The sequence below is a fragment of the Gobio gobio genome (assembly GCF_949357685.1).
Source record: "Gobio gobio genome assembly, chromosome: 14".
In the NCBI taxonomy this organism is placed as follows: Eukaryota; Metazoa; Chordata; class Actinopteri; order Cypriniformes; family Gobionidae; genus Gobio; species Gobio gobio.
The window spans coordinates 947,068-966,688 of NC_137107.1; the positions used below are offsets into that span (position 1 = coordinate 947,068).

A 19,621-nucleotide genomic window follows, 5' to 3' on the forward strand; every position below is an offset into this window, starting at 1 on the left:
AAAAAACAATAAAAAAAGAATACTACCCCATTCAAATGCTGATGCAGAGAGATTCTCTGTGATGTGTGTGTGTGTGTGTGTGTGTGTGTGTGTGTGTATATAGCTATTATTATAATATTATTGTTATTTATTTTATTTTTTGTTGTTGCAATTTTTGCTTTGTACGCTGCCAAATCTCACTCTAAGTTTTTTTGAAAAGTTGGCAGCTCTGAATATACCCCGCTGGCTTTTGGCCACGCCTCGCCGAAACTGATTTTATTTATGATTTTAGTGATATTATTAGTGATCAAAAAATAAATTTATCTGGCAGTGGCCTTATCCCTTTTGCTGAAAAAGATGTAATTAATGTGTTAAAACATTCAAAAGCCAGGAAAAGCCCTGGCCCTGATAGCATTGAGGGTCGGATGCTTATTTCCAGTGCAGAACAACTGAGACCCATTTTTATCATCATTTGTATCATTTTTATTTTATATGATGGAAATGGCCATATATATATATATATATATATATATATATATATATATATATATATATATATATATATATATATATATATATATATATATATAATATTTTTTTCCAAAACAAAAGTACATAAAGCCCTGAAGGTGTGCACCTGAACAAGCAGGTTTGTGCCCCTCCATGAAAAAAACAGAGAAAGTTTTTATTAATTATTTTTATTAACATATTTTTTTTTTATTAAATGAAACAAATATGCTAACAAATCACAACAAAACTACAAAAGGCAAACATAATCATAAAGAATAACAACATGTGACAGTCGTGTGATTTAGAAAATGCAAAATCCAAAAGTTAAGAAATAAAATAAATAACAAATTGTACCAAAAATGTACTAAAATTAAAATAAATCAATAAATACACAAATCAACACAAGGCACTGGTAAAATGGCTACTGTAATAGCTCTTTTAATTAGAGAGAGTACAGAGAGATGAGGTTTAAGGTCATTTATGAACTCAAGAAGGGCTGGTGGTTGGGGACTTTTATTTTGTTCTGGTGTGTGATGTCATATGTCCGCGCCTCGCTTCATTGTGGAGAAAGCGGTGTGTGTTTACGCGTCTGTTGTGTTTAATTCAACACAACGCGTTCTCTCTCTCTCTGTGTGTGTGTGTGTGTGTGTGTGTTTCTCGGAGGGTGTGAAGTGCAGCGCGTTCTATCAAGGCAATGCCCGTGTCATTGTGTGAGTAAAGAGCTCGGGTCACGGGTCGGAGTTTGTGTGTGTGTGTGTGTGTGTGTGTGTGTGTGTGTGTGTGTGTGTGTGTGTGTGTGTGTGTGTGTATGTGTGTTTTTCCTCATCTGTCCAAACACACAGAACAACTCCCGAGGTCCACCGATGGCGTTGATTAAAGAGGAGAGTGAAGACCTGATGATTGCAGAAGTCAAACAGGAGGAACAAACAGGTCTGTTTCATCCTCTAATCTTCCACAGATTAGCGTGTGTTTCGGTGTTAATTATGAGGTTCTAATACTTAATTTTGCGGACTTTGTGTGCACTAATTTATGGGCATGCTCCCCTGAGAAACTGTAGATACACACGTGCATTTAGGACGTTTGAAGGCCAAACAATGGATGAGAAATAGCTTTAAAACCATCAGTGTATTATCAGTCAACTCCTGCTCTCTCTCCTCCTCTCTCTCTCTCTCTCTCTCTCTCTCTCTCTCTCTCTGTCTGTCTGTCTCTCTCTCTCTCTCTCTCTCTCTCTCTCTCTCTGTCTGTCTGTCTCTCTCTCTCTCTCTCTCTCTCTCTCTCTCTCTCTCTCTCTCTCTCTCCTCCTCTCCATCACTCTCTCTCTCTCTCTTTCTCTCATTCTGCTGATCCTGCCCTGTCTCTTCCCCTCCTAATGCAGTCAAGAAAGTAAACATAGACTTTAAGAAATTGATATCACAGATAAAAAGCACAGATTTTTATAATAATTTTACAATAAATTCTTAGACTTTTCTAATGATTTTTAGTCAGGCTGTCTGCATATTAACAGGTAACCCAGCAGTTTTTTTGGTAAAATAAATATTCTGTACAATATAAATATTATTAGTAGGTAGTAGTAGTAGAATATTGTTATATTTATTCTTAAATACTCTTTTTTTAATAATGAAAATGTTATTGTAATAGTAATATTTCTTATTTTGTTAAATATTTCTTATTTAGCAATAATAATCATAATAATTATTATTAGTCATATTAATATATAAACACAATGTTATACACACACTTTTCATTTGTAAAAAAATAAAAAAATAAAAAATCGCATTCAAATCGCAATTTTAACCAGAATAATCGGAATGAGATATTTTCCCCAAATCGTGCAGCCCTATGCGAAATAAATTCTACGGGCCTCCCTAACCCCCTAATTTATTTCCTTTATGACAGCGGAAACAATTCCCAATACTCCGTAATTTTTAGCCATACAGAGAAGTTAAATACATTATTATAAACAGGGCCGTTTGAAGGAATTTGGGGGCCCCAAGCAAAATGGACTTGGAGGCCCCCCCAATTGTAATCCTTTAAGAAACCATTTTTAAAACATCTATAAACATTACATAGATAGACGGTAGAGCCCGACCGATATATCGGCGGGCCGATATTATCGGCCGATATTAGGCTTTTTCCAAACTATCGGTATCGGCATTTATGATGGCCGATAAATGAATATTTTTTTAAAAATAAAAAAACCGGACGAAACACCTCTCAAACACATTGAGTGTTGGCGTTTCATAGTTTGTCCACCAGAGGGCGCTCTACAACGTGCCGGCTGGCAACACCACCAGCTGATCCAGCAGAGTCATGCTGAGCTTCAGCGCTCTGAGCGCTGCATTCACAACACAGATCATCCGCGAAATGCATGTAAGTTGGCAACGAGACATACATTGCTTGAATTGAATAACAGTTAAAAGAACATCCCCATCAGTTCTCTTAACTCAAATAACATGACACAATTTGTAACTGCCAAGTCCAGTTTTGCTGTTACATGTAAGCCAAGAGAGCTGGTAATTACGCTAGGTTACAGTTGACTGACTTATTTTACCTCGGACAATGTGACTGAATAAAATGTATTTCTTTAATAGTCTGACAGTTTGACATCATGAGACGTATCATCTCTCCCCTGCCCGTTATTTTGAAAAAGTATACATATTTCTAAATTATAACTTATCATAGACGCTAACCACAAAGCTAGCTAATGCCATGGCTATCAGTGGGAGACCGCTAACATTGATGCGCCTTGAAAAACACAACAAACTTATTCTGCCTAAATAAAGTAATGATTACTGTATTTATAACTAGTATATTTGTAGTTCCAGTCTCTGCATTGTAAATCATAAGTTAGGCTCGTGAAGAGTGAACGAAAGTGCGTGACTTCGTTCAGACGCCGCATTAACGAGTCAAATAATGGATTTACTGCATCATCATAAGTAGCAGATTTTAGAAGGCAGGCAGCAAATGATGATTGAAAATGGTTTGTGGTAGCTTGATGGATAGAATTAAGAGTGCATGTAAAGGGATAAGCAAGTTGACATTGTAATTATAAGGTGGCTCATATTTATACTGTATATAGTTTATGTTTTGCTGTTGTTGTTATTTATCAGAACTTCTAGAACTTAACTGAATATTTTTTTTTCCAGTCTTGCTAAAAGTTATATTTATAAAGCTTACCACATCTATTAATACTGGTAACTTAGATTTTTTGTTTTTGTTAGCCTATTGTGTTTTCGTCCAAACGACTTTAAGTTTCATATCTTAAGTTTGTATTTTTATACATTTTATTTATCAGAACTTTAATATATTTTATGTTCCTCTGTTCTGTTGTAACAATAAAACAAACAAGTTTATTTTTAAACTGCATTATCATATTATTTTAGAGAGGCTGAGGGATCATGAATAACTACAAATAACTGATGTATAAGGGAAATCTGTTTGTGTTTTTTTACGCGTTTCTGTTATTTTATTTTTTTATTTTTTATATATATCGGCTGATATATCGGAATATCGGATTTTTAAGTGACCAAATATTTGTATCGGTATCGGCCTTAAAAATCCTTTATCGGTCGGGCTCTAATAGACGGACCAGATATCCCTAACTAGTTGGCTTGTAAACTGTCTATAAACATTATCTGGATGGTTATTATAAAGTTGCAACAGATGACTATAATACCTTGTTATATAGTTAATAAACAGTACCAGTAAAACATGGGTTGTCCTGATACTGTACTTCAAAATGTAACAGTGTAAAAATTGCCACACAGAATAAAGTAACTGTTCAAGATCCATTGGTAACTTATAAAAAATAGTCATATTTGCATAAACTGTCACTACCGTATATCCCGACACTAGCACATTAAGATAAGCTATGAAAAAATCATGTTTCTCTGCCTCTTTCTGGTTAAATAATGTTTATAATAATAGTTAATATAGAATGCTATATTAACTATTCCAGGTTATTTATGCATAGCATAAATAATAGTTAGTAGAGCATGCTATGCCACTTTCATCAAAACCTATTACAAAGTCAAGTCAACTAGTGCTGGGCGGTATACCGGTTCATACCGAATACCGGTATTTATTTTTTTTATGATATGAATTTTGAGGATACCGCAATACCGGTATATGTCGCTACAACGTTGGGAACGCGGCACAGCACGTCATTGTTTGAGAGGGGATGCATTTCATTGATGCACTGTAGTAAGAGCAGTCAGAGCACAGTTGAGATCGCATTACAGCACAGCCTATGGCTGAATCCTATACTCTCATTCATTATTCCCTATGTTATCACTTTATTTGAAGGAGTGAATGAAAACGTGCGTGAAGTCGGACAGCAATGTGTGTTCATCGGCTGTACACTCGTTATTGCGGTGCAATGGGATAGAATGAGTGCACTCAATAACGTCCACTAGGGTTTCGGACACCACTACAAAGCGCTGTGCCCTCAAATAATGCCCTATTTGAGGTTATGGGGGCGATTTCGGATTCAACCCTTGATTACAGTAGACAGAACTCAAACCACACGCGGCGCGCGAGAGAGCGTTTTCTGCGCGGAGCGCCGTGATGAGATTAACAACGCTCACCACATGGATCATAGCACAGATATAGACCGGAGCGATCGCGTTTACATTTTTTATGGACATATTTCATATACTTTAGTGTTCTAGACATGAACCAGAAGCGTGTATGCGCGCATATTTCATCACATCTTATTAAAATGCACTGATTACACTGATACAACCGCCTATGTCTGATCACGAACACACTGACACGATGGATTATTCTGCTACACAAAAGACAATGATGTAAATTAATAAATAAACTGACAATTCAAAGAAGAATTGGCCAAAAAGTATCTGCTTTATTCTTTCTGTGTTAAACTGATGTGTCATTCGTTCAGAGAGTGCTCTTACACTCTCAAATGTATTGCTAATATACGCGTTTCTCCCTTGTTTTGGCAGTTTGTTGTTATATAAGGTTAGATTTTTAAAATGCTTAAGACCGCTCCATTTGAGCGCTTTGTTTCTGTTTTGTACTCGTTTTTACATTAATTATAATTCAAATTCTGTTTTATTTGCCACAATATTATTGATGATTGCTGAGGGGGGGCACTTTTGATAAATTTGTGTGGTGTGTGTGTCCTGTCACATAATGCGGCGAAAACTCCTACACGACGTTAAGTGTGATTTAAGGTGTGTACATGTCTGTAATGCTCTCCGATAATGCGACTGAAACAGGCGTACGCCATCTACGTTTACTCTGAGTATGACTTTAACCGGATTAAGGTCATCATAAATCGCTGTTTACATGGTCGTTTCTTAATCAGAGTATGGTCTTAATCAGGTTAATATCAGCGTATTGTTGTCCATGTAAACGTACTCTATGTTAACATTCATTCTGTTCACATCATTTAATTGGGACGGATGAACATTTATCATACAATTTAGATCTAACCTCCAAAATCTCCACAGTGTGTTTGTGATGGCAAGAAGTTAAGCAAACAAACAGGCATCGTGTTTAGGGCTAAACGATTTTCGTAAAAAAAAATAGAATTTGCTAAATTATTACTTTTTAATCCATTATTGCAATTGCGATTTATTTATTTTTAAACTCTTTAAATCATTGTATAGTAATGGTGGAAAGCATTTGGCACCTCACGATCCGATTCCAAAACAATTCTTGAACTTTGTCATTATTAATTAATTGTATGAATTTATTAAAAACGTAATCTGTTTTTTTTATTATATATGTAATTATATTTGTTTTTTTAAAATAACTACACATTATAACATTTTAATTAAAACAGCATGTTCATTTTAAATATATAAACTAGTGCTGGGAATCGATTAAAAAAATCAACTAATCACATTTTTTCTGTAATTATTCACGATTAATCGCAAGTTTTTAATATTTTGATAGTGTATTAATTTCAGTTACTCTCCAAATTAATGAAGAAACAATTAAAAAAATGACAGTATATTTTAAATATTTGTTATAATGGCATCTTTTTATGAATGAAGGAAAGTATCACTGATACTAATGTCAAGTCAACTTTATTTATATAGCACTTTATACACAGCTAAGTGTTAAACAGGAAAATAATGCAACAGAATTAGATTCAGCCGCTCCGGAGAAAACGGTGATGTCATCAGTTCATTTCAATTATCATACAGTGACAATGTGGGCAGATCAGTAATTTAGTTTATATAGTCAATTTAGTTTAATAATTAGATTTATTTGGATATTTAGTTGATGATTTAGTGTCCCCAACTGAGCAAGCCAAGCCAGATCACCGTAGTGGGCGTGCTCAGAGGCGTTTTCCTTTTCTGTGCTGCGTTCCTCTCATATTCAGCGTAGCGATCGCAATGTTTGGATTTCAGGTGATAAATTAAACCCAACGTGGAGAAAGTCTTTGCAGATGCGCCCCCTCTTGAAATTTCGGCATTATATGTTTTTGCAAATCGCTGTCCGTTGGTCTTTCTCAGATATACTGAAATACGTCCACACAGCAGACATGTTCCTTCAGACAAGCATGTGTAGGTCGCGGTTTCTGTTTGCGTCATCACATTTCGGCCGTATTGTTTCGGTGATAAAAGTCTTTCAGCCGAAAAATGAAAATGCCCTTTTGGGGCATCATCGTTTAACTGATCTGAATATTATAAATTGACAATTTTATGTGTATGCCATAGTAAAGAGATGTGTTTTTAGTCTAGATATTGTTGTGAACTTCTGTTGTTTCTTGAAGTAGAGACCAGGGGCCCGTTCTTCGTATGTTGCTTATTACATCTGAGATGATTTGACAGATCCCAGATCTTTTAATCGTGATAACTGATCTCAGGCTAATTTGGTTCTTCGAATGATTTTGCGGATTGGATTTAAATATCTGGATTAAATGATCTAAAATCACTGCGTGTTCTTGTGTTCCCTGAAGAGGGCAGATGCATCGATACTCGAAACCACGATCAACAATGCAGCGATTGGCTGGCGTCAAGACAGCAACGTAATGACATCATATAATTAAAAAAGCCACCTGGCAAAAAACTTGACAAATTATACAATAAAAACCCCACAAATTTCTGGACCTTTATAAGGAAACAGCCAAACCAACATAAAAGTTATAATAGATAAATTATAATTTATTTATTTTTTTTACATGATTACCAATTATTTATATTTATATTCAGATTTTATAATGTATTTTGTACACCCTTTACATTTTTATTTCAATGTTGTAATTAAATTTTTTATTCAATTTGGAGCTGATTTGTAACGTGACTGTATTAAAGTTTCTTAAGGGTCAAGATCAAATTCTCTGCATCCCCTGCGCTGCATCAAGCCACTCCCATAATATCTGTGATCACTTAAATGAATGCAAGGCTCAGAGTAACTGTACAACATGTGTGTAAACCTCCAATAAAATTATAAAGTAATTATTCCATTACAAATAAATCGCTCATTCAAGTGGCTGTGTCTATAGTATTATACACAACATTATATTATTATATATACATTCTCATATACATAAACAATATAACATTTTTATATTATTATTTAAAATGATTATTATTGCCCCTGGTTCAGTAATGAACTCTTGTAATAAAGTAGCAGTGGCTGGGACAGATTTTAAGTATCACCTCAAGATGCAATCTAATCCTGTTTACATGAAATAAGCCGCTCCAGAGCAGGTTTAAGCTTACGGACCTGTTACTATGAGGATGAGCTTCGAAGAACCAAACAATCCGAGATCATGTCAAATCGTCAACAATCAAATCCAGCTAACTGAGTTAGCGACGTACGAAGAACGGACCCCAGGAGAACTTGGATAGGTTTTTCAGCAGGATTCTTTATAGAGAAAAACGTGCTGAGGTTCCAAGTCTGACTAAAGCCAGTTGAACATTGTATTTTATATACATTTCAAGGGGAGGGATTATACAGCAGGGGAGGAGACACTTTAAGCAATACAATGCCTGATTTAATCAGCATAACAATGTCACTCAAATGCATAGATTCAATCAGCCTACCACTCAGGGGCTCCAAAAGTCATTAAAGACAAATGGTGCTCATCTTAGAAACAGGAACTGGCCTGGAAGAATCTGATATCATCATTTTTACCTTAAATGCTAAATACAATGTACTTTCTTAAATTTGTAATCCCACATTCCCCCCTTTGAGAGTTCTAATAACTCTCACATAATACAAATTTACCTTCATGAGTCCATTCTATAGCTTATGTTTGTTAACATAAGCCCCATCTTCTAGTCATGTAACTTGGAAAAAGTTACAGGCACATATCACTTGCTCTGTGTTGATTGTCTGTAGTGACGAATGACATGCTGACACAGAAACACACATGCCACTAGGGTCCGTGTAGTTCATTACGGGCAATGTTATTTTGTGGTTGGAAACAGTCCTTGTGAGTCATTTGTTGACCTAACAGGTTTCCGAACCATGAAGAATTATTTTCAGTCATCTGATGTAATTTTGCTGATTAGTAGCAAGGCAATCTTGATCATGTTGATGACTGAAGTTCCCATAGGTGATTCTCTGCGTTGTGTATTTTTTTTTCTTTCTTCTTCTTCTTCTTCTTCTTCTGACAGTTGGCTCTGTATTGGGTCTAGTTGTCCTTGAGGTTGTGGCTTCATACGCAGGTGAGAAGGTCTGTGTGTATGGTCTAGGGACAACCATCAAGTGGTATCTGCACAAAGAAAACAAAAGACAACAGAGCAGTACTTGTTCTAAAACACAGCAAACGTTAGGGTTGTCTCAGTTTAATCTGAGTCCTCTATTGTTGTTCCTTCATTCCCTATTTCTCAATTTCTGCGACACCTAAAGAACAGTGAGGTAAGGATGGACTAGTGTGGGAATGCCTACAAGGGAATCTTCGCCGCAGGTTTGGCCCTGAATGCTTATTGCATTCAGTTCTTTCCTGGGCTCCTCACTGGTCCATGTGTCCGCCCTATCCTGTCCCTGTTGGTGGAGGAACACTCTGCAGTGACACATGAGTAAGCAGGCTGAGAAATATTTTCAATTTCCTCAAATCTCTGAAATGTTCTCTTGGCGCCACATACCTTCACTGAATCAACAGGCACATCAGATACTGATTGAATGGCTACATCTGTTTCAAAGAAAGCTTGCAAGTCAGGATAAACGTTTTTTTTTTTTGGTTTTTCAGCAGGATTCTTTATTGAAAAAAGACGTGCTGTCTTTCCGCTGAGGTTCCAAGTCTGACTAAAGCCAGTTGAACATTGTATTTTATATACATTTCAAGGGGAGGGATTATACAGCAGGGGAGGAGACACAGCAATACAATGCCTGATTTAATCAGCATAACAGTGTCACTCAAATGCATAGATTCAATCAGCCTACCACTCAGGGGCTCCAAAAGTCATTTAAAGACAAATGGTGCTCATTTTAGAAACAGGAACTGGCCTGGAAGAATCTGATATCATCATTTTTACCTTAAATGCTAAATACAATGTACTTTCTTAAATTTGTAATCCCGCAATATAAACTGACAGAGTGGGTCTGCTTCCCGATCAATGCTAGGAAGACTAAATAGGAAAAGGATCGACCACCTACAGTTGATTTTTATATTCTCTGTATTATCAACTGGCCAGAGTTTAGAGAGCGCAGGAGACGTGATGGAGTATAATGTGTTAAGAGCTCGTTCAAGTACAATAAGTAATAAATAAGTAATAAGCAAGATTTCAAAATGTAAGCAATGTTTAATAGGCAGCCAGTGCAGTGTTGACAGAACTGGCTAATATGGTCACACTTCCTGGTTATAGTAAGAACTCAAGCTGCTGCATTTTGGACCAGCTGGAGTTTATTTATTAAAGTGCAGGGCAACCACCCAGTAGAGCATTACAATAATCTATGGTATAATCTATGATCAAAAATCAAAGAAAATACAGAAATTATCAGACAGTGCCTATCCTTAATAACTATCAATGAAATGTTTAGCCCCTTACTGATGAGTAAATCTAGAGTGTGTCCACGATCATGTGTGGGTCCGTGTACATGCTGTGTCAAATCAAAAGTGTTAAGAACAGTCATGAGATCTTTTTTTGTACAGGATTCAGTATTTTCAATGTAAATGATAAAATCCCCAGCAATATTAAAACAGTCAAACTCAGAGGAGATTGCGGATAACAGCTCTGTAAAGTCCTCAACAAAGGCTGGAAGTATTTTGGAGGCTTGTAAATAATGAGTAGAATGCGTGGAGCACTTTGTAACACAGTACACAGATATTCGAAAGACAGGTATTCACCAAATGATACTTGCTTACACTGATAGACATCTTAAAATAGAGCAGCTACACCTCCACCTATCCTAACCGCTCTCAGACACTCATAAAAGTAAACTAAAGTTGTTTATTTTTAACTAAGCGGATGGTTAAAAGTGCTAACTTAACGGTCTTACTTTTTGTCCCCACAGTAATATTAGTTTGGTGTGTAATTGGCAGCAGATTAGATGGGTTTGCCATATGGATTGAGAAGTCCTTAGACTTTCGGCTTTGGTGGTCGCCGTTTTTTGGTTGAAATCTGGTCTCACAGTGATAGTGTGATAGTTTGGTTCCAGCATACACCAGTTCCTCCATTTTCTCAGAGAAGCTCAGAAGCAGGGATGCTGGAGAGATGAATAACCTGTCTGGTGAGGGGGGCTGTTGCTCTGGTGTTACTGGAGGCTGCAATGCGTTATCCTGGCTTCGCTGGCTGTTTTCCATGAAGTCATCCCTGGCGGCAGTTTGTGCTGCATTTTCTTTCTTATTTTGAATGTAGGCAACTGGTACTTTTTGTAACAAACTCTGTTTACTGGTTCATCTTGGGGAACTTTTTAACCTTTTTTAATATATTATACTTTATTTTTAATACCCCTGTTTGCCCCAAAATATTGACATACAATTGGAGCCCAATTTACTGGTTTTCTGCACAAATATTACAATATATTATATTTCCCCCAAACGGATTTTCCTAATGACACCCCACTCACCGTTTTCTCCTGGATGCATATTCTAATCAGCACAGCATGAAATCATTTGGAAAATCGAAAATAAACCTCTTCAGAAACCTATTCGAATGATGATTACTTTTATCAGTATAACAAATGATGACGGAGAATACGTTCATATCGCTCTAAGCATGAAAAAATGCAAATGATCGCAATGGCACCTCCTCTGACCCATGTCGGTTAAATATATTTACTATTAGCAAATATATTTGTTGCTTATTTGCTTTAGAACATGCAAAACTGGCCTCAAATATCTGTAGCCATTAGAGGCACCACTTCATTTGAATAATAATTCAAACAAAGATGTTAGCCACATGCTGCATTGGCAGTGGTTTTTGAGTCAAATTATATTTGTATAACTTAGAGATTTAAAGCAAAAACAGAATGGTCAGACATTAGATTTGTGAAATAGTTACATGACACCTACACAAAACAGAATTAGCACATGGACTGAATGAAAATGCATATTCATTCTCTGCCACTTCGTAGCACTTATAAAACAGCAGTGATAGGGCTTTTTCTCTCCTTACCACTGAACACACAGCAGCAATGTGCTTATAAATACTACTAATTTATCTTCTGGTGCGCATGTTCTATCTTCCTTCTATACGTATTCAGCTCGTTCCATCTCTGGCTTGAGTTAACATCCTTTTTTCAAAACTGAGATTTCCACACATTGGATATTTTGGGAAATTGCAATGCAGTTTGTGTTAGTCTAGTTAGATCTCTAAATCTCTAACCCCACTTAAACACACCTGGACCAATGCTAATCAATGTCTTCTGGCAACTTTAGAAACTTCCAGGCAGGTCTATTGGGCCAAGTTAGAGATAAACACTGTAGGAGACCCGCCCTCCAGAGCAGGTTTGGACACCCCTGGTATATAGGATCTAGAATAGACATTGTTGGTTTTGATGCCTGTTGCCATTAATGCCATAAAAAACTGAAGGTAACTTAAATTTTTCTTGTTTTTGTTTTGTTTTTCACAGTAGACCTAATGACACTGAAAGAGGAGAGGGAAGTGCTCAATGAAATTGAAGAGAAATATCAGTACGAGAATCTTCTTGATTTCATAACTGGAGAAAAATCTTTCAGTTGTTCACAGACTGATACGACTTCCACACAAACTGTTCAAAATACAAGAACAAGAAGTTATTTCCCTCGTTTTAAGTTTGGAAATAATTTCAATCAACATGGAAAACTTAAAGTCATGAGAACTGGAAAGGGGCAATTCACCTGCCAACAATGTGGAATAAATTTCACTCTAAAAGGGAGCTGGAACAGGCACATGAGAATTCACACCGGAGAAAAGCCTTACACATGCCAACGATGTGGAGAGAGTTTTGCTCTACAGAGAAACCTTAAGGTCCACATGAGAATTCACACTGGAGAGAGCCCTTACACCAGCCAACACTGTGGAATAAGCATTAACGAGCACATGAGAATTCACACTGGAGAAAAGCCATACACATGTCCTCAGTGTGGAAAAAGTTTCGATAAGAATGAAAACCTTAAAGTCCACATGAGAACTCACACTGGAGAGAAGCCTTACTCATGTTTTCAGTGTGGAAAGAGTTTCAGTACTCATGGAAGCCTTAAAGTTCATACAAGAGTTCACACCGGAGAGAAGCCTTACTCCTGCCTCCAGTGTGGAAAGAGTTTCACTAATCAGGGAAACCTTAAAGTCCACATGAGAGTTCACTCTGGAGAAAAGCCTTTCACGTGCCCTCAGTGTGGAAAGAGTTTCACTCAAAAAGTTCGCTTTGAAGCCCACATAAGAATTCACACAGGAGAGAAGCCGTTCACCTGCCAACAGTGTGGAAGAAGTTTCAATCAATATCGAACCTGGAAAGACCACATGAGAATTCATACTGGAGAGAAACCTTTTACCTGTCAACAGTGTGGAAGAAGTTTCACACAAAAAGGAACCTTTAACAGGCATATGAGAATTCACACCGGAGAGAAGCCTTACTCCTGCCTGCAGTGTGGAAAGAGTTTCTGTCAACGGCGAACCTTAAAAGAACACACGAGAGTTCACACTGGAGAGAAGCCTTTCACCTGCCAACATTGTGGAAAGAGTTTCTGTCAACTTCGAACCATAAAGAACCACATGAGAGTTCACACTGGAGAGAAGCCTTACTCCTGCCTGCAGTGTGGAAAGAGTTTCTATCAACATCGAACCTTAAAAAAACACATGAGAATTCACTCTGGAGAGAAGCCTTTCACCTGCCAACAGTGTGGAAGAAGTTTCAACAGAAAAGGAAACCTTAAAGTCCACATGAGAGTTCACTCTGGAGAAAAATCTTACACATGCCCTCAGTGTGGAAAGAGTTTCACTCAAAAAGTTCGCTTTGAAGCCCACATAAGAATTCACACAGGAGAGAAGCCGTTCACCTGCCAACAGTGTGGAAGAAGTTTCAATCAACACCGAACATGGAAAGACCACATGAGAATTCACACAGGAGAGAAACCTTTTACCTGTCAACAGTGTGGAAGAAGTTTCACACAAAAAGGAACCTTTAACAGGCATTTGAGAGTTCACACCGGAGAGAAGCCTTACTCCTGCCTGCAGTGTGGAAAGAGCTTCTGTCAACAACGAACCTTAAAGAACCACATGAGAATTCACACCGGAGAGAAGCCTTTCACCTGCCAACAGTGTGGAAAGAGTTTCTATCAACATCGAACCTTAATAGAACACATGAGAGTTCACACTGGGGCGGAGAGCCTTTTTACCTGCCAACAGTGTGGAAAGAGTTTCAACAGAAAAGGAAACCTTAAAGTCCACATGAGAGTTCACACTGAAGAAAAGCCTTACACATGCCCTCAGTGTGGAAAGAGTTTCACGCAAAAAGTTCGCTTTGAAGCCCACATAAGAATTCACACAGGAGAGAAGCCGTTCACCTGCCAACAGTGTGGAAGAAGTTTCAATCAACACCGAACATGGAAAGACCACATGAGAATTCACACTGGAGAGAAACCTTTTACCTGTCAACAGTGTGGAAGAAGTTTTACACAAAAAGGAACTTTTAACAGGCATTTGAGAGTTCACACCGGAGAGAAGCCTTACTCCTGCCTGCAGTGTGGAAAGAGTTTCGGTCAACAACGAACTTTAAAGAACCACATGAGAGTTCACACTGGAGAGAAGCCTTTCACCTGCCAACAGTGTGGAAAGACTTTCTATCAACATCGAACCTTAAAAAACCACATGAGAGTTCACACCGAAGAGAAGCCTTTCACCTGCCAACAGTGTGGAAAGAGTTTCAACAGAAAAGGAAACCTTAAAGTCCACATGAGAGTTCACACTGAAGAAAAGCTTTTCACGTGCCCTCAGTGTGGAAAGAGTTTCACTCAAAAAATTCGCTTTGAAGCCCACATAAGAATTCACACAGGAGAGAAGCCGTTCACCTGCCAACAGTGTGGAAGAAGTTTCAATCAATATCGAACCTGGAAAGACCACATGAGAATTCACACTGGAGAGAAACCTTTTACCTGTCAACAGTGTGGAAGAAGTTTTACACAAAAAGGAACCTTTAACAGGCATATAAGAGTTCACACCGGAGAGAAGCCTTACACCTGCCCTCAGTGTGGAAAGGGTTTCACTCAAAAAGTTCACTTTGAAGTCCACATAAGAATTCATACTGGAGAGAAGCCACTCCCCTTGCAAAAGTGTGGGAAAAGTTTAAGTCAAGATCAAACCTTGAAAGACCATACAAGTATTCATACTGGAGAGAAGCCTTTCACCTGTCAACAGTGTGGGAAAAGTTTCAAACAAAAAGGAACTTTTAACAGGCATATGAGAGTTCACACCGAAGAAAATCCTTTCACCTGCCAACAGTGTGGAAAGAGTTTCAATCATCTTCGAAACCTGAAATCCCACATGAAAACTCACACTGGAGAGAAGCCTTGCACCTGCCCTCAGTGTGGAAGAAGTTTCAATCAACTTCGAACCTTAAAAGACCACATGAGAATTCATACTGGAGAGAAACCTTTCACTTGCCAACAGTGTGGAAGAAGTTTCACACAAAAAGGAACCTTTAACAGGCATTTGAGAGTTCACACCGGAGAGAAACCTTACTCCTGCCTGCAGTGTGGAAAGAGTTTCACTCAACGGCAAACCTTAAAAGACCACATGAGAGTTCACACCGGAGAGAAGCCTTTCAGTGAAAAATAGTTTCACCCAAAAAGGAACATTAACGTGAGAATCCCCACAGGAGAAAAGCTTTAGACAGAGAGTTTGGCTCACCATGGAAATCTTCAAGTCCACATGTGAATTTACACCTGAAGAGTCTCTTCACCTTGTCAACAATGTACAAAATGTTTCAACCGAAAAGGTCACATCAACCCTTTGGGGTCCTTAATGTTCCCATTGTTGTTTTAAATGTGGCCAATATCATATTTTCAGTGTGAACAGATCATGGTTCTGACTGACCCACATGCGCAAAAGAACGATACAATGGGCTATTGCTAAGATAAAACTTAGCTTTACCTTTGAAATGTCAGCAAGAAAGAGAGTGACTGCCACAGAGGTTTAACCTTGCTTCAGAGTCTTGATGATGCAGAATCTAATGAAGGAGCAGGTTCAGATAAGGAAATCTCTTGACAGTTCATCTGACACTGACTCTGAGAGTGATTTAAAGATAATTTCTGTTCATAAAAGCAGGGCGGACACCTCCAACTGCTTTAATCTTCTGGTACTGTGTATCTACAGCACAAATTCATGCTTTCATATTGCATGCTCTTTAAACTCAGAAATGACCTTTTATGTGCCGATACACACTTCTTTTGCGTGCATACTCGACCTCAGTGCTGCATTTAGCACTGTTGAGCACAACATACTTCTTGACAGGCTGGAAAACTGGGTCAGGCTTTCTGGGATGGTCCTTAAATGGTTCAGGTCATACTTAGAAGGGAGAGGTTATTAAGCAAGTATAGGTGACCATAAGTCTGAGTGGACATCAATAACTTGCGGAGTCCCACAAGGGTCAATTCTTGCACCCAACCTCTATATGCTCACACTGAGCCAAATAATGAGAGCGAACCAAATTGCTGACCACAGCTATGCGGACGACACCCAGATCTACTTAGCCCTATCACCTAACGACTACAGCCCGATTGACTCCCTGTGCGAAGGCATTGATGAAGTTAACAACTGGATGTGCTAACTTTCTTCAGTTAAACGAAGACAAAACTGACCTTATTGCATTTTAAAACAAAGATAGGGGGCAAAAAATAAAAATCAAGTCTGGAATCTTGGTGTAATTCTGGTGACTGACTTTAGTTTCAATAGTCATGTAAAAGCAATAACTAAATTATCATACTATCATCTCAAGAATATTGCAAGAATTAGATGCTTTATTTCCAGATTAGATTTAGAGAAACTTGTTCATGCTTTCATCTCCAGCAGGGTGGATTCCTATTGTAATGGACTCCTCACCGGCCTTTAGACTTTAGACTTTACCACCATTATTAGCTGCAGTTCATACAGAGCGCTGAGCAGAACCAGAAAATATGAACCTATCACACCAGTCCTCTGGTCTTTACACTGGACGTCCAACTGTTTATCTTTGTATCATCTTTTTACTTTAATTCTTTTTATAACCTTTCTAAGTTCTTTAGTTAAAATCTTCCTATCGAAAATAAATAAAATGATATTAATTTGTTAGGGCTGCCCGGGTGGAAGAGGTTAAGAGAAGGGAGAGCGATATGGCCGTGGAAATCTGCTCTGACAGACAAGAAAGTAAAATCACGAACCTGACTTCTTCCACTCCAGATAGGGGTACCCCGAACTTAGGGATTCCGGTTATTTTTATTTCTTATGCATATGCTATTACTTTATGATTATATTAATTCCTTTTCTGTGTAATGCCCTTTGAATTGCCATTGTGCATCAAATGTGCTATATAAATAAACTTGCCTTGCTGTAAAAGATCTATGTGAACAAATTATTGTGGAGGTAGTGTTGAGTGGCTTGAGATGAACCTGTGAGTGACACTGTGAAGAATCTTGAGCTGAACTGATGGGACTGGCTTCAGGCTCTTTCCCAAATGAAGAGCAAACATGGTATTCTAGTAAACTAGTTGTCAAAACAGGATCTGGGCATACTTTTTGATTTAATCCTGTCCGAATCTGCCAAGTCTTTGTTTTTCTCACACCTCAATAAACATTCCACAGCAAATTACCTAAAAATCAGCGGTCCTCTGTGAAATCTAATCGGGTTCGTATGTGAATGTCTGAGATGGCTGTATATTGTATTATACTAACATTTTCCTTGTGTGTTTTTGGCCTACCTGAGCTACTGTTTGTGCACCAATCGTTCACAAGTTATCCTTTCAATTCAACATGATTCAACATTCATTCATAAGTAGAGCAAAATGGCTGAAACTGCAAAGTATGCCCATTTTAACACCTTCTGTAATGCCCACAACTAGAAAACACACTCTTAAAAAGTGTAACAAACACTGAGTGTTGCTGAATCGCTACATGAAAACACAGATGTCGACCGATACTACATTTTTCAGCCAAAACGATAGCTGATTATTCAAAGTAAAATCTTCAGAGGCCGATAGTTTTATGGTTCTGCCTTTTATACCTTCCTTTACATTATTGATCATTAATTCCACAAATTTGTAGGAAACTCAAATAAAAAAATTATTCTCTCCATTTCAATAGTTATAAACGGAAAACAAATTGCTCAAATTAAATTATTTTGAATGTTAACATTCATATGAACAAAGACTGAATTCTAAAAAAAAACAAAAAAACAATCCTGTTATATAACTACTTTGACATTAAAAACAAAACTGAACTATTTTAATGGTTGCAACAATATGTAATTGGGAAAAACACAGACTCCAGTCGGGGCCGAGAATTTTGATACGGACACGGGCTGGACTAGAGTCTAGATTTGAGCTTCTTGTCTGCAAGTGTTCAATTTCACAATAGAGAGTAACACGAGTAACAAACTCATTTAAATTTCAGTAGTAGTAATTGCGTTATTTGTTTAAAAAAATATTTAGCACATGTGCGTTACCGCTAAAAGTAGTATAATTACAGTAATGTGTTACTTTGTAGTGCGTTACTCCCAACACTGAACAACAGTAAGTAGTAATAATAACAGTATGTAGTAACAATAGGTAAACAAACACACTACTTCGCTGAGAACAGCACTTTGCAGCAGCTGTGGTATTGAAGATATCGTCTCCTCATTCCTCTGGTAGTGCGCAATATTGGAAAACACGCGCGAGGGATGAGGTCATCAGGTGAAAGGTCATTATGTGGTTAATTTTATTTATGGATAAATTATTATTCATTATTTTTACTAATAGTTAGATTGGGCAGGCCTTCACAAAAGGGCATTAAATTAAAAAAAATTTTGCCTTGACAAAAGGGCACTTTGGGCATCAAGGGGCAAAGAGGCAGGTGCTCAAGCACCCTCTGCACCCCCAACCCCCCCTCCCTGCACATGCCTGCCTAAATTCCCTAATATTCCATTACCCAGGCGTGTACGAACAGCCTACATTACAGGAGCTGGATGGCAGTTCGTGGGACTAGCGTGCCAGCCCCTACAAACGCCCCTATGCTCATCGGGCCACTCCCTCGACCCATGCCGAAAAGGTCCAAGGTACACCCCAGGGGCCCTGCAATGAGGGTCCAAAGATCCTTGCGGATTTGACCGTTGAGTTATTGTGAACTTTTTGTAGAATACTCACGCATATGGTTTAGTCCCACCTGTAACTTATTTGACTGGGTCCCTGTAGGCTGTCATATTTCATAATTACAGTGGGTTTTTTAGGTAAAATCTACAGTACACCATACAGGGGACACAATTTGAAACACAGATGGACAGTACAGCTAATAATTGGGTCTCATTAGCATAGATATTAACTGAATTTTTGGGTGGTTGAATAAACTTTTTGTTGAATTCTGGGTAAACTCTCAGTTGAATTCATCATAAGTGGCGACTTATTTGACGTGGGTCTCTAGGCTTTCTGTGGAAAGTACATAAGGGGTCATATTTCATAAATACTTGATTTAGGTAAAACCTACAGTATATCACACAGGGGACACAATTTGACACTAATATACAGTACAGTTATTAATTAGGCCTCATTAGCATAGAAA

At 37.9% G+C, this 19,621-nt stretch overlaps 1 protein-coding gene across 1 annotated transcript; it reads left to right on the plus strand.

Annotated features, from left to right (window-relative positions):
• Positions 1 to 1,035: 1,035 nt before the first annotated feature.
• On the plus strand, positions 1,036 to 18,221 carry LOC307137023 (uncharacterized protein). The gene is made up of 2 exons (XM_079834503.1): positions 1,036 to 1,419; positions 12,490 to 18,221. Exons 1-2 carry the CDS (start codon positions 1,353 to 1,355, stop codon positions 15,669 to 15,671), a joined length of 3,249 nt encoding a protein of 1,082 aa, XP_079690629.1. The 5' UTR covers positions 1,036 to 1,352; the 3' UTR covers positions 15,672 to 18,221.
• Positions 18,222 to 19,621: the final 1,400 nt, after the last annotated feature.

Coding starts and splice junctions, on each gene's coding strand:
- LOC307137023 (XM_079834503.1), top strand. CDS start 1,353: ATGGCGTTGATTAAAGAGGAGAGTGAAGACCTGATGATTGCAGAAGTC. Junction 1,420..12,489: donor CAAACAGGAGGAACAAACAG/GTCTGTTTCATC, acceptor TGTTTTTCACAG/TAGACCTAATGACACTGAAA.